Below are 23701 nucleotides of genomic sequence, written 5' to 3' on the forward strand. Positions count from 1 at the left end.
AGAAGCAATGGGAATTGATTTGAAGAAATCCTCGCAACATAAAATTGACAGCATGTAAAGTTTATTCATTTGGGCAGCCTTCATTAAGCTTCCCCCCTCCATCCCCCCATTTTGTGGATATTGTGTATTTTGTAAGACAAGTCTGAACAGTATTTAAATTGTAAAGATGGCATATTTTGAATGAATGAATGAATGAATGAATGAATAAGAGTTTTTGATGAAAGTGCAGAGATGCCCAATGTAACATCTGGAATTTACATAAATTGTGCCTTATCTATGGAGCTTTGGGTAGGAGCTCTGCGTTAATTGGAGCAAATTTTAACTATGGTTTATAAAAGTGAGTTGCTGCAACCACTTTCAGTCAAGATTGATCACATTTTAGGGTGCAACTATAACAATAAACTATAGTTAACCGAAACAGAAATGAAAGCTTTCAATTTCTTCTTCTGGCCATGTCAGAAGGTAGTGGAACTGTTTGGGGAAAATTAAGCTGATGATCCCCATCCTGACCATACATGTTTTCTTTTGAAAGGAAGAATTCAGCAAAGACCAGTCATGAAGCTGGTTAGACCAGGGTCCCTTCCTGCCCTCCCACACTGGACAACTGACAGTAACTATCTAGCAAGGAGAACCTCAAGAAGAACGGCTGCGGGTTTTGGGTATGGTTAGTCTAAAGAAAAGAAGAATTAGGGGTGACATGATAGCAGTATTCCACTTTTTAGGGGCTGCCACAAAGAAGTGGTGATCAAATTATTTTCCAAAGCTCTGGAGGGCAGGACAAGAAAAAAATGGTTGGAAACTAATCAAAGAGAGAAGCAATCTGGAATTCCTAACAGTGAGGACAATGAACCAATGGAACAGCTCGCCTCCAGAAATCGTGGACACTCCATCACTGGAGGTTTTTAAGAAGAGACTAGACCAGTGATGGCTAACCTTTTCAGTTAGCGTATGTGTGAATGCGTACACGTGCGCCTGAACCTCCCAAATGCAAGGCGCACAGGGCCCCTGCACATGTGCCCTGCCCTCACATGTGTGTACCCCCCATGCATGTGCCCCACCCCCCCATGCATCTGCACATGCCCCCTGAACGCCCCCCGCCCCCGCACATGCACAGCAGAGAACTGAAGACCAACTGGCCGGTGGGAGACTCGCATGCATGCATGGTGGAGCTGAACTGGGGCGATGGCTCGTGTGCCCACAGAGAGGGCACTCCGTGCCACGTCTGGCACGCGTGCCAAAGGTTCGCCATCATGGGACGAGACAGCCACTTGTCTAAAATGATATAGGTTCTCCTGCTTGAGCAGGGGGCTGCACTAAAAAGTCCTCCAAGGTTCTGTTCAGTTCTGTTCTATTCTGTTCTGTTCTATTTTTACATCAGCAACCTTCTTGCCAAATATGACTCTCCTCCTTCAGTCCAATCTTTGCAAGAGGACCTGATGAAGATCTCACTCAGGATAAATAGCTGATCTTTTCAGAAAACTTTCATCTGGAGATACAATTGTCTTCTGATCCTCTTTGCATTTCACAAGGCATTAAAGACCATATTGGTCATTAATGCCTTTAAGTTGTGATGATTACCAGCAACCACTTTTTCGTTATTTTATTTGTGCAGCACCTGACTTTATGTTCCTTGCTTTTATGTACACTACTTAGAATTGGTTATGATTATAGCCGTTTAAAATATTATAAATCAATGATATAAATCAACACAATGGGAAAGAAATGGCTGAAGAATAGCGCTACCTCTTGACCTAGTTAACTCTTTACACAGAGACTGGATTGGCCTACTGTGTAAATATCATGTGTTTCTTGTCACTTGGTTTTGTGTTAATCCAGCACTTGTGGTTACTAAACTGTGTTTTATGTAATAATGTGTTGTGTGAAGCCAATTATAACTTGTTAAGCAAATCTTGGTTTAGTGAGAAATGTAATCCCAATCAATGATGGATCAATTGCAACCGCTATAAATTACACTCTGTTTCATTTGGACCCTGTATATTGTGTAAACCCAATTATAAGGAGCTTATAAATGAAGTTTTTATGGCTTAGTGTATACTTAGCCAAGTGTAGTTTATTCAGGAAAGCACAATTAAATAAACCATGGCTTAGAATACTATATGAATCCAGTCAGACTGCTAGAATATTCAGCCCAATTTATCTGCTGACAAGCTTGTTGCCAAGATCTCTCTAAAGCAGATAGCTTACAAACATGATACGGAGATGAGATTTTCCCTCTGTTGAAGCAGATACAGCCTCGTAAACGATGTGGAAAGGAGTCAGATTTGATTCCCTTTGCAGAGGAAAAGCAAAATACAAGTAATCTTTGGCTTACGACGACAATTGGGACCAGTATTGCCAACACAACATCATGTAACCACGTCGCTTAGCAACGGCAATTCTATAAATCCCCAGTTATCATCAATAAGCAAGGACTGCTGCACACGTTGTTAAGTGAGGACCTCATATGACCGCTGTTTCCAACATTCCTTGCAGGTTTCCCTATTGACTTTGCTTGTAGGAAGCTGACAGAAATCACAATTTGGGGATTGTGGGGATACTGCCATGGCTGGAATTATGAGGCCCCATCATAAGCACCATTTTTTTCAGCACTGAGGTAACAAAGAGCCCTGGTGGCGCAGCAGCCTAAAGCACTGTTATTAACATCAACTGCCTGCAATTACTGCAAGTTCAAATCTCACCAGGCTCAAGGTTGACTCAGCCTTCCATCCTTTCTAAGGTAGGTAAAATGAGAACCCGTATTGTGGTGGCAATAAACTGACTTTGTATAAATATACAAAAGTATGAAGGCTATTGCTTAACACATTGTAAGCTGCCCTGAGTCTCCGGAAAAGGGTGGCATATAAATCAAATTTAAAAAAAAAGAACTTCAAACTTGGCTGAACGAATGTTCGTAACCCGAGAAGTTTCCTGTATTATTTCTCTGTTATAAAACAACCTAAAAAGGTTGCTTTATATATTTTTTATTTATCATTTATTTACATCTCACCTTTATTTTTATAGATAACTCAATGCGTCAAACATATCAAACACACTTTCCACTTATTATATACCTTGTATTCAAGTTGCGAGTTAAAATAATGCAATATTTGATTTAGTGTGAATTGTAAATTGATACCAAATAAAGTTTAATTGACTAAAAATGCAGTTAATGAGACGCACACAGTTGTGGTTGGGATTTCAGATGCTGCTAGTCTTCATGTGTGGAAAATGAAGGGAAAAAAATCAGAGGAAAACAATCAAAATTTTTAAAAGTTCATTATAACATTAGAGTAAAAATTTGATACAACTGAACAATATGAATGTGGTCAAAGCAACACTAAATTAGGGCAAGATGTTGGAATAACTTGAATTTACGGTAGGATTTTTTTCATTTTTATTTTGCTTTACTCTCTGACATTATTAATCATAAATTTAAACTATAACTACATTCTTTTTGTCCTTAATTGTAATGTTTCATTAATATAGATATAAAAATTACGTTTAAATTTTTTTATTGCCTATTTCCATGAAGCTGGAACCAATTACTCTATTTTCCATGGAAATGTCACTTCAGGTGTTTTGAATTCAAATATTGTGGCCATTTCATAGGATTCATTAAACGCACAAATTGAGACTTATCTGTGGTGACCACAGTAGAGCTGGATACGATTGTGATTTTAGCACAAAACTGAGAAGCAGGAATGTGAACTATCTTACAGTTGCAAATAAAACAAGAGCTTAGCTAATTTGTAATATGGGGCACCAAAAAACGATTAGATGATAAATAACTCGGCAGCTTCAAATCTTCAGATTTGCCAGAGGTGTCTGCAATTATTCTGTGAACGAAAAGTATGAATTTAGCCTTTAAGTTCAATCAAACAATCTATTATTCATTCCAGAATATAGGAATAATAAGGAAATAAATCGATTGTGGCTACAACACAATTTGGGGCGATCATTAAAAGGATCTCAATTTTACACAAGTGCTTAGATACATGATTGGTGTTATTGCTTCCCTTCTTTTCTGAAAAAGATATTAAAAGATTTTTAATGCGATGGTATACTTTTCAATATACTTTTACAGAAACCACTCTGAACACCGGGAGAAAAAATGAAGGGGGCATGAGAATAAAGTTTATTTTCTTATAGTTATTACAATTCCTGCCAAAAACTATAATTAGTTCCAAGTGACTAGTGCAACTATTAGAGAAGTGTTTGATTAAATTCTTAACTTCAGGGTAATTTCATATCAATAAATAGATGAGTCTGCGGGGGGCAGGGGGAGTCAAAATAAAAAGGGTGGAGCTTTGATCATATAATTATGGCCACAATCCTGATTTTTTTTTTACCCCTCTCACTCACACAGAAAGCTCCTCAATAAATATTACTAGACAATTCACATGTTCCCTTCTTAGTGCATTAGTGTTTTAAGCATACAGATAGTCCTTGACTTAAAACAGTTCGTTTAGTGACCCTTCAAAGTTACAACAGCACTGAAAAAGTGACTTACGACTGTTTTTCATGCTTATGACCCAGGGTGAAATCTACTTACCTTCCCTACCGGTTTGGAAGTGCATGCATCATCATGTCCAATTTTTGACCTCTGTGCATGCGCAAAAGGCTTTGCGCATGCACAGAGGGTTAAAAACCAGGAAGTAACAACATCCGTGCGAGTGGGTGGAGCCTCACACTGCCGCCACTACCAGTTCGCAGAACCATGCGCCACTGCTGCTACCGACTCGCGCCAGCCAGCCAGAACCGGCAGGATTTCACCACTGTTATGACCATTGCAGTATCCTCATGGTCACCTGATCAAAATTTGGATGCTTGGCAACTGGTTCCTATTTATGTCAATCGCAGTGTCCAGGGGTCATGTGATCACCTTTTGCGACCTTCTGACAAGCAAAATCAATGGGGAAGCCATTTTCACTTAACAACCGTGTTACTAATTTAACAATAGCAGTGACTCACTTAACAACTGTGGTAAGGAAGCTCATAAAATGGGTCAAAACTCACGTAACAAATGTTTCACTTAGCAACCTAAATTTTGAGCTCAATTGTGGTCATAAGCCAAGGACTACCTGCATTCCTCTAAAAGTAAAACATGAGTGCAATGATGATATATATATGTACTCATTAGAGACTCGTCCCTGTCCCCAAACCCAAATGATTCCAAAATGTCTGTATGCAATGGTCATAACTGCGATGGGTCAGTCATGCAACCAACTGCATTTTGCAATCTTTCTGGTGTCCCAAGGCGGCTTTTCAGGAGACAACTGGACTTTGCTTTTTCTTTTGAAAGACTTTTCGCTTCTCATCCAAGAAACTTCTTCAGCTCTGACAGGATAATGGGGAATGGAAAGAAAAAAACAAGAAACTCCAATTGCCTCCTGAAAAAGCACCTTTGGGACAACTATGACCTGGATGACTGAGAATCTCTACGGAATCTTTCTGGTGGCAAACACAGTAGTCATAAAGCAGCTGCCATAATCATAAAGTGAACACCATGGTCATTAAGCAACCCCATGGGCCACTTTTGCTAAAAACTGAAAGTAAATGAGGGTGAAGGTTCATTCTCCAAGCTTATGGGTTGGTTTCTGAACATTTTGTTACCATTCCTGGTAACATCTTCAGTGGAGTTTAGGGGAAGTCAGTGTTCTTCTGTTTATAAGGGCTTCAGGTGTGGGTATGTCAAGGGAGGGTCTTGTGATGGGTCAGCTGTGAGTCCTCAGTGAGTCTTGTGATGGGTCTTGTGATAGGGAGGTTACATCAGGTTAGGGCAGTGGTGAAATCTGAACCGGTTTGCTACCCGTTTGAAGGCCACGCATGCGCGCTGCACACCAAGCGTGCATGCACAATGCACGCCAAAGGTGTACTGTGTGCGCAAGCGCAGTGTGCGCCAAACGTGCTGCATGTGCGCATGCACTGTACGCACCAAAAGGAGGCTTGGGAAGGTAAGTAGAACAGTGAGGGAGGGAATCAGCTGTTCCGCGCGATTTAGCTTCGCTAGAAAGCAGGATTTCCTGCTTTCTAGCAAAGCTAAACCATGCAGCACAGCTGATCATTGGAAATACCAGTTCGGAGGAACCGGTACCTTTTTTAAACTACCAATTCGACTGAGCCAGTAGCTAACTATCGGTTCAACCATACTGGTAGCTTTTTAAACTACTGATTCGCCCAAACTGGTAGCTTGTTTTTTACTACCGGTTCACCCAAACCAGTAGTTTTTACCACTACCGATTTGCCCGAACCGGAGCGAACCGGTAGCATTTCACCCCTGGGTTAGGGTCATTGGGAGGTGAACTGTTGATGGTTTTTCATGGATTCGTAACTAGCAGTTACCAACCCACCAGCAGTTCACCTCCCAATGACGCTGGCTTGATGTAATTTCCTTATCACAAAACCTATCACAAGACTCACTGATGACTCACAGCTGACCCATCACAAGACACCCCAACACCTGAAATCCTTATAAACAGAAGAACACTGACATCCCCTAAACTCCACTGAAGATGTTACCTAACCTGGTAATGAAACGTTCGGAAACCTAATCCACAAGCTCGGAGAATGAACCTTCCCCCTCATCCTACAGATATCGCCACTATTGCAAACCTCAAGTAAATACTAGAGTTTAGCAAAAAATGTTGTAAAACTGCAGGATATGATTAACGGCCCTAAATGCAGAATTGCAGCCTGGTTGCTGAGCGCCCAAAGTGCAGTCACATGACTACGGGGGGGAGGGGCATGATCACTGGAACTTTGAATCCAGACTGTAAGTATCCCCCGCCCCCCGAAAGAGGCTCCTTCAAAACTTAGAACCTGTAAGTGACCATTTCTAAATTGAGGACTACTTGTATGAACTTGTCCACATTATCCTAGAAGTTAACATAGTTGTATTGCATGTCATTTGCCCTCTTCCCCACTCAACCCTCACGCAAATGCACATAGGGAGGCATGACTATCAATAGCTTCTTACTCAACTGCATTCAATCGTAAATTTAAACCTTTCTTTTTGTAGAATGTGCAAGATCAGCTCTTCAATGTTTGAGCAGGAAGTAATATCAGTCTACGCTTTATCTGCAGTGAATTAATTCTACTGCTGGTAATCTATGGGAAGAAAAGAATTCCCGCAGCTTTCTTCAATGTAGTAAGATAAGCTTTCAAAATTAGGTTGAATGTAATGAGTTGTTGGAGCAGAAAATGACAGGAATAAGGAAAACCATAATGGGGGAGCCAGAGAAGGCATCCAAGACCCTTGGAAATAGACCATGCCATAATAAATCTTGGTTAGGAATATACTGTCATTCTAAATCATGGTTTGGGTTAACCACAGTAGTTTGGTTCACATATAACATAAAGCAGGGGGTATAATTTGTTCCAGGATAAGGATTATATTTGGCCTTTGAGTAGCATCCTGGGACTTATATTCAAAAGAGAGAAAATACTTGGAACAGGGCCATCCCCTAAACAGGATTTCCATTCATTATGAGAAGCTAGGTTCGAATGAAAGTTCATCTCAAGAGGAACATTTCCTTTCAAATTAGAAGAATGAAGATTCATTCACAAAGGAAAGTCCCAGGAATTTGGGAGTTAACTTTAACTATTCTATAATTGTAAATGGAGCACTGGACCCTTACTATCCCACCTGTGTAGGCTTAGGGAAAATAGCAAAACTGCCATGTTATAGTCCAAAGCTAAATTCCAAAAAGTTATTTATAGCCAAAGAAACAAACAGAGGAAGAATCAAGTGAGCTGGTCTAGAAGTCAAAAGCCAAACCAGTTTGAATCCAGGTCGTACTTTCAGAGAAAATGAAAACTAGAGAGCAAAGATCAGTCTCTAGGCCAGTGTTTCTCAATCTTGACAACTTTAATGGCTGGCTGGGGAATTCTGGGAGTTGAAGTCCACAAGTCTTAAAGTTGCTAAGGTTGAGAAACTCTGCTCTAGGTAGTGCAATCATTACTCCTAAGAGAGTTGTCCATTGTACATCTCTGCCAGAGGTGGTATTCAGCCGGTTCGGGCAAACCGGTAGAGGAATCACAGGTAGGCCTGCCCACCTGCCCACTAGTCCCGGCTCTATGCTGTCCTATTTAGGCACGTTTTTGAGGCCGGGCGCATGCGCGGAAGGTGCGCACGTGAGCAAAGCACCTGCGCAGAAGGCCAGGCGCATGCATGGAGGTGGCGCGTGTGAGTGAAGCTCACATTTCAGTGCTGGGTGAACCGGTAGGTAAATCATGGGAATCCCACCTCTGATCTCTGCCTCCGGCCACCCTGATGAAGCTCTCAAATGCCTGGAGACTGGGAGTGCCTAGATGGGGAAGAACAGGTTTGGGGCTTTTACCATGGCAAGACTGTATGGCTGTGGGTCTGGGCCCTTTGAGTTAAAGGATTGCATAATTCCCAGCTTTGAAATTGAGCTGGGTGACACTGCCTAGCTTAGACTCAGTATGCAATTGGGGAGCCTTCCTGGACTCTTAGCTCCTGCTTGAGGACTATTTAGCAGTTGTGGCCAAGAGGATCTTTGCACAATTTTGTCTTGTGTGCCCATTGCACCCCTTCCTGGCCCTGTTTCATTCCCTCAGAACCTTACTTACATCCGAATAGGATTACTGCAAAGCACTCTACATGGGGCTGCCACTGAAGACCATCTGGAATGTACAACTGGTCCAGAATGCAGCATCATGGGTGATTGTGGATCAGAATCAGAATAGAGCTGGAAGGGACACTGGAGGTCTTCTAGTCCAGCCCCTGCTCAAGCAGGAGATCCTATACCATTTCAGATAGGTGGTTGTCCAGTCTTTTGTTAAAAACCTCCAGTGATGAAGCTCCCACAACTTCTGAAGGGAAGCTGTTCCACTGGTTAATGTCCTCACTGTTAGGAAGTTTCTCCTTAATGCCAGGTTGCTTCTCTCCTTGATTAGTTTCCAACCATTGTTTCTTGTCCTGCCCTCTGATGCTTTGGAAAATAAATCGACCCCCCCCCTCGTCTTTGTGGCAGCCTCTCAAATACTGGAATTCTGCTATCATGTCCCCCATTGTCCTTCTTTTCTCTAGACTAGCCATACCCAGTTCCTGCAACCGTTCTTCATATGTTTTAATCTCTAGGCCTTTAATCATCTTAGTTGCTCTTCTCTGCACTTTTCCCAAAGTCTCAACCTCTTTCTTGTAATGTGGTGACCAAAACTGGATGTAGTATTCCAGGTGTGGTCTTACTAAGGCTTTATAAAATAGTACTAATACTTCACGTGATTTTGATTCTATGCCTCTGTTTTTATACAACCAAGGATTGTATTAGCTTTTTTGGTGCTGCCCCATACTTGCTGACTCATGTTTAAGGATGCTTCTCACTAAGCCTGTATGGTGCCACCACCCAGTGAGCTGCGTTGGTTCCCAGGCAGCTTCAAAGTGCAATTCACAATGCTGGTTATCAATTTTACATCCCTAATCTTCCTGCCCACTATGCTCTGATAGGAAAGGCATGGTCCAGATCTCTTCACTAAAACAATGAAACATCTAGTACCGTGATGGCATGCATGCCACAGCTGCAAGCACATGACCCCCTCCCAGCTCAGCTCTACCACACATGGGCATGTATGCCTCCTGCCGGCCAACTGATTTTTGAGATGCGCGGGGACGGGGGTCGTGTGCACATGCATGGGGGTGGGAGGGTGGCATCCCCCCCAGCCAATTTTTGGTCCCAGGAGACTGCAGGGAGGCCGATTAGCCCAAAATGGGGGGCAGGGGGGGTCGCGTGCACATGCATGGGTTGAGGGGGAGCATGGGGGATCGTGTGTGCATGTGCAGGGGGCGCATTGCATTATGGGTGCCGGCATGTGCATGATGTCAGCACTTCAAGCTGCATTTACTCTAGTGCTGACATAAGAAGGAGAAGCGGAGGCGTCTGGAAAGGGATGTTTGACTTTTCACCTACTTATTTTCCCTGGAGATAATATCCCCTAGGAGATGGGATGGGAGGGGGGAAATTTCTTAGAGCTGGAGCAGTAGATTAGGGGTAGAGTGACTTGGAAGATGGCCAATGAGTGCAGGGGAGTGGGGAATGGAAAGGGAGGGTTTTGGGCCTGGAAGTCAGTGTTGGCTACGATGGAGTCGGACTTAGAATGTCGTGCTTAATAAATGGGAGTTTTTTTCATCAAAGACTTTGTTTGAAATGCAATTTATTTGAGACGACCTCGAAACCTGACACATGCACTGTCACGTGCACTTTCGGCACGATGAAAAAAAGGTTAGCCATCACTGATCTAGTATATAGGATTACCAGCAAAAGGAGAACATGTCCTCCTTTTTGTCCTTATGTCCTCTCTCCGGGAGGCATAGTGTTAAAACCAAGCATTGTCTGTTTTTTTGGGTTCTTTTTAAATATCTACAAGCTATCTCTTCCTCAAAAGATTTAATCAGTGACACGCTAAAAGCTTTTGCCTCCTAACCAGCTCTAGCACATTCCTGGGATTGAAAAACTAGTCTGACGCCAGCAAATCATTTCATATACATGTAGACCTCTCTATTTTTTTGTTGTTGCAGTTTTCCCCTGTAATTTTTCTTGCAGATGCCAACATAGTTAAAAAGTTAATGTGTTCTCTTCTCCCCGCCTCCATTTGTCCTTCTTTCTAAAAGTCCCCGTCTTCCTTTGTTGATTCAGATATCCAGTAATTCTAATCTGATAGATCTCAGGAAGTATCCAGAGCTCCTGAAGGCAGGACAAGGAGCAATGGGTAGAAACTAATCAAGGAGAGAAGCAACCTAGAACTAAGGAGAAATTTCCTGACAGAACAATTAATCAATGGAACAACTTGGCTCCAGAAGTCGTGAATGCTCCAACACTGGAGGTTTTTTCAGAAGAGATTAGACAACCATTTGTCTGAAATGGTATACGGTTTCCTGCCTGAGCTGGGGGTTGGATTAGATGACCTTCAAGGTCCCTTCCAACTGTTATAGTGTGTTATGTATGCATTTTGGTGGTGGTCTCTATCTCCTGACATGCAGTTGGACCAACTGTCCTGGTCTTCAGGAAGCCTGTCGAGACATGGCTCTTTCCGAGCCTTTGTTTCTGATGTGCTGGAGCCCTAATTGGATGTTGACATTATTTCTATTAGGATCACCATTTTATCTTTTTATTGTTTTATTATTGTTTGTAGAATTGTGGCTTTGTATTCTTTTGTCTGGTGGGTTTTGTTGGATTTTTTTGTGACCCATCCAGAGTTATCTTGGTTGAATTGGGCAGCTCTAAAAGAATAACTAGAATACATATGTGGTTCTACGTTAGGCGTATATATGAAAAGGCACTTATAAAAGACAGGTTATATAAGCCCATCTAAAGCAGCGCAAAAAGCAGGAAGCAAGATTTCAGCTTACATACCATATACCAGTGACAGCTAACCTTTTCCAGACCAAGTGCCCAAAGTACGTGCCTGAACCCCCAAAATGCAAAGCGTGTGTGGCCCCCGCACACGCTCCTTGCCCCCCGCATAGGGGTGGTATTCACTTACCTTCGCTACTGGTTCGCAAATGTGAGCGCGGGCCTTCCATGCATGCGCAGAGCGTCAAAAACAGGATGTATTTATTATATAGTTTTATAGCTGAATGTTGCTTTGAAATGTATAGTATAGGGGGGATATAATAATAATGTTAGAAAGAAATGGTTAGCACATAGGGGGTGGTGTAAAAGGGTGGTAAAGTATTATATAATGTGATATCAATTTGGATTTTATCTTGGAGAAGCCATGGGGGGAGGGGAGGGTGAAGGGGGGTTGGGGGGGGAAAGGGGGAAAAAATCTGTATTTGAAAAACTTTTTCAATTAAAAAAAAAACAGGATGTAATTATGTCTGGGCGGGTGGGCAGAGCCTCCCGCAGCTGCCCCTACCAGTTCGCCCAAACCGGATAGAACCGGCTGAATACCACCACTGCCCCCACGCATGCGCACGCCCACTGCATGCCCCTTGCACCCCCACACATGCACGTGATCCCTGCAACACCCTTCCCCCCACATGCGCCCCCACATGCACCCCAAGCATGTGCACGCCCCTGCATGCGCCACACCCCCTACATGCGCACGCCCCCCCACGCATGCGTGGCAGGGACCTGAAGACCAGCTTGCCAGTAGGAGGCACGCACGCATGAGTGGCGGAGTTGAACTGGGGTGACGGCTCGCATGCCCACAGAGAAGGCGCTGCGTACCACCTCTAGCATGCCTGCCGTAGGTTTGCCATCACGGCCATATAGAGAACGTTGACTTTGGAGAAGACACAAAAAGGTTTTGAAAATAAAACATGGCTTCAAAACAACTAAAAGCCCTCTTCTAAACTGAATAAGATACTGATGTTCTAGTGCACGGGTGTCAAACTTGCCGTGTCACGTTGCCATCACGTGATATATTGCAACTTTTTTTCCCTTCGCAGAGCTGGGGTGGGCGTGGCCTGTGTATGACGCATCCGGCCTGCGGGCCCCCAGTTTGACACCCCTGTTCTAGTGGAAAGAAGCAGGAGAGGGAAGAAAATTCTGAAGGTGACGCTTGACAATGTTTGACAATGACTGGAAAGTTAAAAAAAAATGTATGGGAATTGTAGTATTTTCCAGCCATCATATAAAACAAGGCAGGGTGGATAAAAATCAATGATTTTTTTTAAAAAAATCAAAAAAATCAGATTTTTTTTATTTAAATCGGATTTTTTTGATTTTTATTGAATTTATTTTAATAAAAAACTTTGGGGGTAAAAATCTATCATAAGATAGTTTTCTATTTAAGATACATAAATAATTTAGTTTATTCAGCATGAAATGGAGCTTAGTTATGTAGCAGGAGGCTGTATATTCTGCAACACTGGGACTATTGGTGAGTCAACAGTGGGTCAAAGGAGTAGCAGAGATGACAGTTGCTCTTTAAAAATTATGATTTAAATCGAGTTGATTTAAATCAAGCCTTTTTACTAGTGATTTAAATCATGATTTAAATTGTGATTTAAATCAACTCGATTTAAATCAAATCCACCCTGAAACAAGGTATCATAGATGATGGACATCCCACAATTTGATTCTTCTAACCCAGCCTAGTCAATAAGACTAGGTGGAACAGATATGAACATGTGAGTAAAACTTTTAATTCAGAAGATGAATAAGGACAATAAACCTATTTTTATTTCTACGGGTTTGTACCTTTAGATAAACTAGTATCCCTGGAGGTGGCTTTCTGACACAGGAAAAGGTATTTTATAAATACTAAGATGTGCTGTTCCTTGTCGGTCTGCTCCATGTAGTACCTACGGTTAAGTGCTTATACATTAATAAGGTCACAGGCTTGAGGTAAACTTTAGCTTAGATGAAGGCAAAGAGAAGGTATGAGCAAGTGAAGAGAACCAGCTTTTGGGGAAAAAAAGAAAATCAGTCCAGGCAAATCGTGTTTCTAAATAATTTTAAAAACAAAGGGTGATTATATTTGTTCAGGTGGTTGCGATAACCCTGAAGAAAGTTTAAAGGTCTTGCCAAGGAAATTATGTGAGGCGCTTGAGTGCTGATGGAAGACTATTCCCTGGAGCTCATTTGGTTTGCAAACAGCTATGCCAACATTTTCAACTCTTGGTTTGCAAGATCTCTCCTCTGTAATCATGAAGATTCATCAGGTTTTGTGGTCTCAGCAGGTGTCCCTCCACCCCTCTTACACATGGAAAACAAATAAAGTCCACTCGCTTTTGTTAAGGAAAACTAATGAGAATTGCAGCATGAAGCTAGTGTTCCAGTGAAGATCTGAAAATATTCATAAATACCTAATTCAGAGGTCTTCAAACTTGGCAGCTTTAAGACTTGTGGATTTCAACTCCCAGAATTCTCCAGCCAGCTAAGTCTACAATTCTTAAAGCTGCCAAGTTTGAAGACCTCTGACCTAACTGAACTGCTCTATCGGTGTTTCTAGTCCCTGCACTGCAAATCTGCAAAATGGGCCCGGAGTTGCACATGTACTGTATTTTTCGGAGTATAAGATGTACCTTTTTCCCCCTCTAAAAGGGGGTGAAAATTTAGGTGTGTCTTATAAACCGAATGTAGCCCCGCCCACCCACTGGCCCCCACCCTTTGGCCTCTGCCTCCCAGCAGTTACCTCCTTGCAGTAAGAAGAAACAGCCCATTCCAGCTTCAGCACAGCCTAATTAGCACAAGTCGATTGGATCGGCCTCCCGGCTCTTTGCTCGGGCCTCTACTGCTTGCTGCAAGGAGGTAAATTGCTGGAGCAGATTTTTTTTTCTTGTGCTAATCAAGCTATGCTGAAAATGAAGATGAAAGTAACAGCTATTTGCTGTTTGCTGCAATGAGGCAAAATTGCTGGGAGGCAGAGGCAGATTTCTTTTTCTTGTTTTCCTCACCAAAAAAGGTAGGTGCATTTTATAGTCTGGAACGTCTTATACTTCAAAAAATACGGTAGTTACATTCTGATCAGCTGGAATTGTCCTATATGCTTAACATATTTTCTGGAGTCGCATGATACAATCAGTGTTTATACATCAACTTAAGCCACAAAAAAAACCCCTAACCTCAAGACACTGTGAAAATGCAACTCAGTTTTCGCATATTTGTAAACAGTCTGCAGAATCGTGGCGGGAATTCTTTCCGTGCTCTCAGTTCCGTTTTGTCTGGAGCATTAACTGAGCTGAAAGCTTTCATATTTAGCATTCAACATTTCAATATTCAATATTTTGCCTCAAACACACAATACTTCAGCTCTTAGTGCAACAGCTTGCCTCTTATTGCCACCAACTTGGCACTAATGATGTACATTAAACACACAAGTTTATACAATGATTAAGTCTAGGAAATGGCCTCCTGCCTTGCTCACTCTGCCAAAAATTATTTTTCAAATAACAGGCTTGAATTTTTAGTGTTTACTTGTGGAGGGGCAATTCTGAAGCTCCAGTCCAGAATACAATAGGCAGTGCATTTGCACTTTATGAAGTGCCCTAGTACAAACAAAGCCCCTAATCTTAAAGCAGCCACGTCCTCCAGAAGGTTCCCGGTACCTATTTTAAAACAATACTTCCATAGTGTATATATATACATGATGCACAGAGCACATTTCCACTGGAACCATCAGCAATGTGAAATATCTATATAGACATACATGCAGAAATAAACTCAGTCTTACTGAGAAGATGTGGTTGCTTTAACTCAAGTATCCTGTCCTTGAACTGATTCATTTGAGTAGAGTTTCCCAACCTTGGCAGTTTAAGATGTGTGGACTTCAACTCCCAGAACTCCCAGGCCGGAAGAGCAATAGCAATAGCACTTAGATTTATATGCCACAGTGCTTTACAGCCCTCTCTAAGCAGTTTACAGAGTCAGCATATTGCCCCCAACAATCTGAGTCCTCATTTTGCCCACCTCGGAAGGATGGAAGGCTGAGTCAACTTTGGGCCTGGTGAGATTCGAACTGCCAAATTGCAGGCAGCCGGCAGTCAGCAGAAGTAGCCTGCAATACTGCACTCTAACCACTGCGCCACCGTGGCTCAATGGACCATTTTAATCTTTTCCTGCATTGCACACAACTAAATATTCAAAGAAAGTTAAAATATTGAAGGAACGCTACCTCTTTTTTTTTTTTTTTTTTTTTTAAGAAATATTTCTGGTACCCAAGTACTGAAAGTTCTCAAAGTCTTTACCTGCAAGGATGCTTCGCTGGAGTTCAGATCTAGAATGCCTCCCTCTGAAAGACGGGAGCGGTAATGGTCTGCTGGAAAAGGGAAGTCTGCCGTGAGAAGCTGATCGTCTGCTTGGTTCTCTGTTTTGGATGCCTCTGAATGCAACCCATCCAGGGCGCAATGTCTGTTCTCCTGATCTGTTCTAGAGGTGCTCTTGCTGTCCTTACCACCCGGAACAGTTCTGGTAATGACCCCAAACTTTCTCGTCCTTTTGCCATTCTGAGTGGTTTTCCCACTGGGCTCGGAGGTAGGCCTGGCTTTGGGTTCGGTGCTCTTACTGTTGTTGCCATTTGACGGAGGAAGTGGGGCCTTGCGCTTGATTCGGCGTAACATGATCAAGTAGATGAAGCCGCCATTCCAGCACTGATCAGCCAAGTAACTGCGGGGGGCGGGGGGGGAGGGGAGAAAAAGAAAAACGCAAGGTTTTATATATTTGCATGGGAAAGGTAGACATCAGAAGTGGGTTTCAGCAGGTTCTGACCAGTTCTGGAGAACCGGTAGCGGAAATTTTGAGTAGTTCGGAGAACCGGTAAATACCACCTCTGACTGGCCCCGCCCCCATCTATTCTCTGCCTCCCGAGTCCCAGCTGATCGGGAGGGAATGGAGATTTTGCAGCAACCTTCCCCTGGAGTGGAGAGGGAATGGAGATTTTGCAGTATCCTTCCCCTGGAGTGGGGTGGGAATGAAGATTTTACAGTATCCTTCCCCTGGAGTGCAGAGGGAATGGAGATTTTACAGTATCCTTCCCCTGGAGTGGAGAGGGAATGGAGATTTTATAGTATCTTTCCCCTGGAGTGGGGTGGGAATGAAGATTTTACAGTATCCTTCCCCTGGAGTGGAGAGGGAATGGAGATTTTACAGTATCTTTCCCCTGGAGTGGAGAGGGAATGGAGATTTTACAGTATCTTTCCACTGGAGTGGGGTGGGAATGGAGATTTTACAGTATCCTTCCCCTGCCACGCCCACCAAGCCATGCCATTGCCCACCAAGCCACACCCACAGAACCCGTAGTAAAAAATTGTGAAACCCACCACTGGTAGACATGGACCTAAATCAATAAGCACCCTGGATCTTAAATGTCCCAAAGATGCTTTTTCAGGAGGCAACTGGACTTCCTTGGTTTTTTTTCTTTTTTCTTTTGAAGACGTTTCGCTTCTCATCCAAAAAGCTTCTTCAGCTCTGCCAGAATAGTAAGGAATGGATCCTGTCAGAGCTGAAGAAGCTTCTTGGATGAGAAGCGAAACGTCTTCAAAAGAAAAAAACAAAAAAGTCCAGTTGCCTCCTGAAAAAGCACCTTTGGGACAATCATGACCTGGATGGCTGAGAATCTCTACAGACTGAATCTTGAATCTGTGTTAGAAACGGAGCTTAGAATTTTCATTTGGATTATGTCAAGCATTCCCCATGAATTTTTTTGTCTTTCATATAGAATCAACTTTTCAGAGACCCGTTCTGGATTCCATAAAGGTTGCACCAATGCACTTTTTATGGTTTCAAGCGTGGTGAAGAACAACCTGTACCTTCTGCTCCATTTGGAATGGAACATTTCTTGGGGTTTAAGGGACACTGACTGACGTGAAGCCCTTCCAAATCCCTCATGGAAAGTTGCCAAACAAGCTTCCCAAAGATAAGCATAAGAACAAATACAGATAGTCCTTGACTTACGACAAGTCACTTAGCGACTGTTCAAACTTACAACCTACCTGGAAAAAGGGAGTTACAACCCAGTTCTGAAGGTCACAACACACACACACACACACACACACACACACACACACACTTTGGGTGCTCAGCAATCCCAGCTGCATTTACATCTGTTTGCAGCACCCTGTGGTCACATGACCATGGTTTGCGATGGTTTTGCCGAAAACCAGCACTTAACTTAAATGTTTTCAGTAAAATCACACCATATCAAATGAGTTCACTTAATGTTCCCTGTGTTCACTTTATGACTGCCGTGTACATCTGCTTCATAAACAGTCATAAACTCGTTTTACAATTATCACATAAATGGCAGGCTCCAATATGCTTGTGTGTTAAAGGATTTCCTGTATAGATAGTCCTCAACGTACGATCACGATTGAGCCCAAGATTCATATTGCTAAGTGAGAAATTTGTTAAGCGAGCCTTGCCCCATTTTACTACTTTTCTTGCCACATTTGTTAAGCGAATTGCCGCAGTTGTTAAATTACTAACATGATTGTTAAGTGAATCTGGTCCCCACCTCCCACCATTGACTTGGCTTGTCAGAAGGTTGCAAAAGAGGATCACGTGACTCGGGGGCCCTGCAACCGTCATAAATGTAAGTCAGTTGCCAAGCATCTGAATGTAAACCACACATGAGACCATGGGGATACTACAATGGTCGTAAGTGTGAAAAATGGTCATAAGTCACTTTTTTCAGTGCCATTGTAACTTCAGACAGTGTTGTGGTCCGCCAGCAGACTGCAGAGCTGGCAGCAGAGTCAGACAGTGAGTAGGCTGGGGAGGAACATGGGCCAGTCCTGGAGTCTTGGAAAGGCCCGGACAAGCGCTCTGCGTCGGAGGCAGAGATGGGGCCAGGGCCATCTGGGAGTGATGCACCGACTCCAGAGCCTCCAGAGTCAGACAGCAGAGAGGCAGAGGAACAGGAGGAGCCTGTTCCCAGTGCGTGCATGTGCAGAGCTGTCAGAAGGCAAGAACAGCTAAAACAAAAGGGACGACTTGGGAGTAAGGCCTGGAGATGACTGGCCCCTCTCATATGGCTTAAAAGAGGAGCAAAGGCATGTGGGCCCTTTGCAGGAAAGCAATGTTGTTAATTCTGTTCCCAGTCAGCATCTCTGTTTGATTCTGGACTCTGTGTGACTTAGCCAAGTAAGTCTTTGGCAGCGTGTCAAGGGAGATAAAGGTTGGTGATTATCCCGAAGGACTTTTTGCAACTAATTGGGACTCAGCTGTGAATGAAAGTAATTCACAGCTGTTGCAATAAAAGAGCTTTTTGCGACTACTCGTGTGTTTTAATGACTCAGTAAGCCTAGGTCACAACAGACAGTCACTAAACAAATGGCTGTAAATTGAGAACTACCGGTACTGTATTGCAATGAATGCAGGAATGGATTGCCTCTGCATAGACTTTTGCATCTGATACCCAGGTTCTACAATAGTCCAAGATTTTTAGCTTGATGTGGAAGGATCAAAAATATTCCAACTGCTTACTGATCGAAACACAGAAACTTCACAGGAGTCATATTAAAAATCCTGATTGTTTGGATACTACATTTACTGCCAGAAACAGCTAGTTAAAGAAGAACACAGAAATGCCTTTCAAACAGGAATAGGCAATTTGGTGTACTCTTGATGCTTGACTTAATAATTCCCATTTTCCATTAGAACACTTCTTTCCTCCTCAGCCGCTCCCATTTATAATAAGGTGCTGCCCTACAATAACATATAACAAAGTTTTATCAGGTCTGCTGAGCTAACATAAGTGAAATATGAGAACAGTGTGTACAAATGTAAATTTAATTTCTAAAGAAAAAATGAATTTCAAATGCAGTGGTTCTAAGGAAAATTGGAACAGTTATTAGTATGGAATTTCTCATGAGGAAAGCATTTCAATTATTTCCTCACAGAATTTAAAACTTGTGTGGAATCGGGAGCTCTCAGTCTACCTATAGAAGATCAAATCTGCATTCTATTCACTCAACCTACAGGGTTAAAGAGCTTTGTGAATAACTTCAGGGATGTGTCTATGCTCACAACTGACTCTGATTGAAGATTTAATCAGAGCAGTTACACCAAGTAGGAAACCTTCAACAAATAAGACCAGGAGAGAAACCCAGAGAATGGAGATCTTGACAGATCTTAAGTGAGAAAACGAGGGAAGCAGAGCTGCAGAGAGAAAATAGATGGTAGATCTTCTTGAAAGCCATTCTACAGAGTTAAGAGGTTTGCTGATATCCAAAGCTATGCTACCCTGTATCAAATCTTTCCCCATCTAGCCTACTTGGTATTTGTTGTTGTCGTTCAATCGCTAAGTTGTGTCTAGGGCGTATAGTCAAGGCTATGGTTTTCCCAGTTGCAATGCATGGGTGTGAAAGTTGGACCATAAGGAAGGTTGAGCATCAAAGAATTGAGGTCTTTGAACTATGGTGCTGGAGAAGACTCCTGCGAGTCCCTTGGACTGCAAGGCAATCAAATTGGTCAGTCCTAGAGATCGACCCTGACTGCTCTTTAGAAGGCCAGATCCTGAAGGTGAAACTCAAATACTTTGGCCACCTAATGAGAAGGAAGGACTCACTGGAGAAGAGCCTAATGGTAAAGGACAGGAAAGCCTGGAGGAAAGTTGTCCATGGGGTCATGATGGGTTGGACATGACTTCGCAATTAACAACAACAAAGTTGCGTCCAATTATTCACAACCCCATGGATCATAGCACGCCAGGGGGCCCTGTTGTTCACCGTCTCCTGGAGTTTGTCCAAATGGATGTTCATTGTGTCAATGACCATCTAACCATCTCATCCACTGCTGTTCCTTTCTTCTTTTGCCATCAATCTTTTCCAAATATCAATTGTCTTTTCCAATAAGTCCTTTCTTCTCATTAGGTGGCCAAAGTATTTGAGCGTGGCAGAGTGGTTAGAATGGAGTATTGCAGGCTAACTCTGCCCGTAGCCAAGAATTTGAACCTGAGCAGTTCAAGATCGATTCAGCCTTCCATCTTTCTGAAGTCGGTAAAAGAGGACCCAGATTGTTGGGGGCAATATGCTGACTCTGTAAACCGTTCAGAGAGGTCTGTGAAGCACTATGAAGCGGTATATAAGTCTAAGTGCTATTTCTATTGCTATATTTAAAGCAGGGGTGAAATGCTCCTGGTTCGGACAGGATCACCTGATCCGGTAGCGATGGCGGTAGGTGGTTCAGAGAACCGGTAGCAAAAATCCCTACGCCCCCCCCCCCCCCCACCATGCCCAGCTGAGCTGCACGATCGTCAGAGGTTTTTTTTTTTTTTACTTTTAAAAGCATTTTTTCTACAACCTCTTCCAACCAAAAAATGCTTTGAAAAGTTTAAAAAAAAAAAAAGTTGGCCACACCCACCCAGTCACATTATCCCCCCACCAAGTCATGCCCACAGAACCAGTAGTAACAGATTTTACATTTCACCTCTGATTTAAAGTATTTTTCACTTCCAACAGTACCACCTCTGCATGACAATTAAAGACCCAAAGCTTTCCAGGATGAGAAATATGATCTGGCTGAAAAGCAATGTCTCAGGTAAGGTCCAGGTTTTGAGAGAGGAGCTTCAATGGGATGTGTTGTGGCCTCTTGGCCACCGGCCCCTCCAGCATCTGAATCAGATGAGGAGGAGGCGTGGGACTCAGGGTCAGCATCTAGGCAACCTGAGAGCTCTGAGGGGGAAGAGGGAATCGAGCTGGCAGAGAAAGAGAGGCAGAGGCAGAGCCTACGCCATCCATCAGCCCTCAGATGGAGGGTCAATAGCCCCCAGGTCTGGAGGTGGCTGATGAGGAAGAGGAGGAACAGCTGGGTCCAGTGCCTGACACATGGATGTGCAGAAGGCAGAGGAGAGGAAAGCAGCGGAAATCTGTGGGCCGAGCCTTGGGACAGAAAAGCCACCGCTGCTAGTGAAGCCCCACCCTAGCTCTGGGGATAAAAGGCAGGGGGCGGAGATGAATAGATGTGGCAGACAACTATTCATCTGCCTGCCAGACAGACTTGTTAGCTTGCTGTAAGAGAGAAACTTTTTGCTGGGGCTGCTGGTGCTCCTAATGAAGGAATCATTGCTTCAACTCCAGAGGGTTTGTTGTGTTTGGGGAGCTGGGTCAGAACAGAATGTCTTCAAATGTTAAAACCTACAAAGACTATAACACTTTGTGAGGTGTCCAGGCTGAGCCATTGCAGCCACCCTGGAGATATGAGAAGATTGAGAAGGTTCCTTTTCTCATAAAGACCATGCATTGCAGATAGGAGTTTCTCCATGCTAAGGTGAATCCTGGTTAAACTGGTTCCTTCTAAGCACTGCAGAAGAACCCTATGGCCAAACCAGAACTTGATTCACTTGCTAGTGGGATGGCTGAGCTAGGAGGCCATTATGGGCTTGCTTAACCAACCATAATTTTAAAAAAATCAGATCTAGCATTATTTGTGAATGACGCCTGTGTGTCTGTATTCATATGCCTTCTTTGCAGTTGCTGAATCCACACTAACCGTCTTTGAAATCGTCTGCACAACTTGTAGAGTGCTGCTGTTACTGCTGGTGAGATCTGTTACCTCTTCCTGGAGCCCTCTCTCCCAGTGGTGGGCTTCAAAAATTTTAGCAAGGGGTTCTCTACACGGTTCTCTATTTATTTATTTATTGGTTCGATTTATATGCGGCCCTTTTCCAGAGACTCAGGGCGGCTTACAATGCGTTAAGCAATAGCCTTCATACTTTTGTATATACCTGCTTAGTAGGGCTTTCGTCCCCCCCCCAAGCGGTGTTCTTTTTTATACAAAGTCAGCTTATTGCCCCCACAAACCGGGTCCTCATTTTACCTACCTCGAAAGGATGGAAGGCTGAGTCAACCTTGAGCCTGGTGAGATTCGAACTTGCAGTAATTGCAGGCAGCTGGTGTTACTTAACAGTGCTTTAGTCTGCTACGCTACCAAGGCTCTTTGCTGGGTGGGCATGGCCATGGTGGGCGTGGCCTAGTCAGCCTCCTGCACCTTGGCGAGGGTGTGTGTTTTTGCCCTCCCCAGACTCTGGAGCTTTTCCTTGAGCGGCTGGGAGCCTGAGGCGAAAACGGCCTCCCCAGGCTCCAGAGGCCCTCTGGAGGCCGTTTCTGAACTTCTGGTAGGCCCGTTTTTTGCCCTCCCTGAGCCTCCGTGCACGCCCTGCACTTAGCTGCATCCAAAACGGGCTGCTTGGGGACTCCTGGGAGGGGATGGGAGGGGTGGGCCAGCCAAGAGTGGGATTTGGGGGTTCTCCGAACTGCACAGAATCTTAGCTGAACCCCTGTGAACCCCCAGCAGCCCACCCCTGCTCTCTCCTATCTTGTGGACATCTCAGATTGGACACAGATCGCCATGCCTCTCCACTCAAGGCAAAAAACAGAGACTCTAGGCTATAACATCCTGCCAATAAAGACTGGATTCTATCAAATCTCTGTTTGGTTCTGGCAGCCAGCAGGATAAATAGGACCCCAAACCCCACTTTTGGCAGCTTGTAGAGTGCTTGAAACCAGCCAAGCTTTCAATAAATTTGGCCTCCGAGCATTCAGGAGGTTTTGTATTTTATTTTCAGCATTTAAACTCCATATGCCTTAAGGATTTCAATCCAGCTTATATTCAAATTTGCCACACCATTCTAATGCTGGTTGTGTTGTTCCTCTCATTTTCAGCTTGGAAGCCCCAGGCTCTCGTGGAAAACGATTGCTTTCATATTTGAAGCTTTCCTTCAAAAAAGAAAAAGGAAAGGAAAGGAAGAGTATATTGCTAACCAAATTTCAGTGGAGCTCTGATATTGAAAACAGAAACGGCAGTAATCGCTGTTGTGTAACTGGAATGTTCACTCTGGCACAGGGAGGATTCCACTTGTTGAAAGTGGATTCAATTAAAACCCTTCACATTAAGAAGCTGGTAACAAGAGTCCACTTAACTAATTCATTCACAGCGCTTCAAATCTCGGCGATAATTATTTTACCATGGAGTTTGAATATTTCCACTCACTGACACAAAGCCATCAGTGCTAAATTTCTTTACTTGTTGTGAGAAGGTCTCTTGGGAAGCAGAAGTCAATTGAGCTGTCAAAAGAGGCCCTGATGCTTCTTGAAGAGTCATACATAGCATTAACTTCCCGCCGGCACAGGCATTTGCAACAAAACGTGGGTCACAATTTTAGTAATGGCTGGATTAGACTTAACTTCTTGATCGCTCTGCGTCAAAATTTTGAGCCCGAAGAGCAAGTTGTGTGGGTGCAAATCAGAAGGATAAATATTTGTGCAGAAGAGCAGAAGCGGAGATAGGTATCTTGG

At 43.4% G+C, this 23701-nt stretch overlaps 1 protein-coding gene across 7 annotated transcripts in view; it reads right to left on the bottom strand.

Moving 5' to 3' along the window:
* The window catches only part of PDZD2 (PDZ domain containing 2), a 324153-nt gene that overhangs the window by 92058 nt on the left and 208394 nt on the right, over positions 1 to 23701 (bottom strand). For all 7 annotated transcript variants that reach the window (XM_034442438.3, XM_034442437.3, XM_087885630.1 and 4 more), the window contains one exon: positions 15656 to 16073. In XM_034442438.3, the coding sequence (XP_034298329.2) occupies positions 15656 to 16073 (418 nt within the window). The remainder of the gene's footprint in view (positions 1 to 15655; positions 16074 to 23701) is intronic.

Source organism: Pantherophis guttatus, chromosome 2, assembly GCF_059756535.1.
Source record: "Pantherophis guttatus breed Tessera chromosome 2, ASM5975653v1, whole genome shotgun sequence".
Classification (NCBI taxonomy): Eukaryota; Metazoa; Chordata; class Lepidosauria; order Squamata; family Colubridae; genus Pantherophis; species Pantherophis guttatus.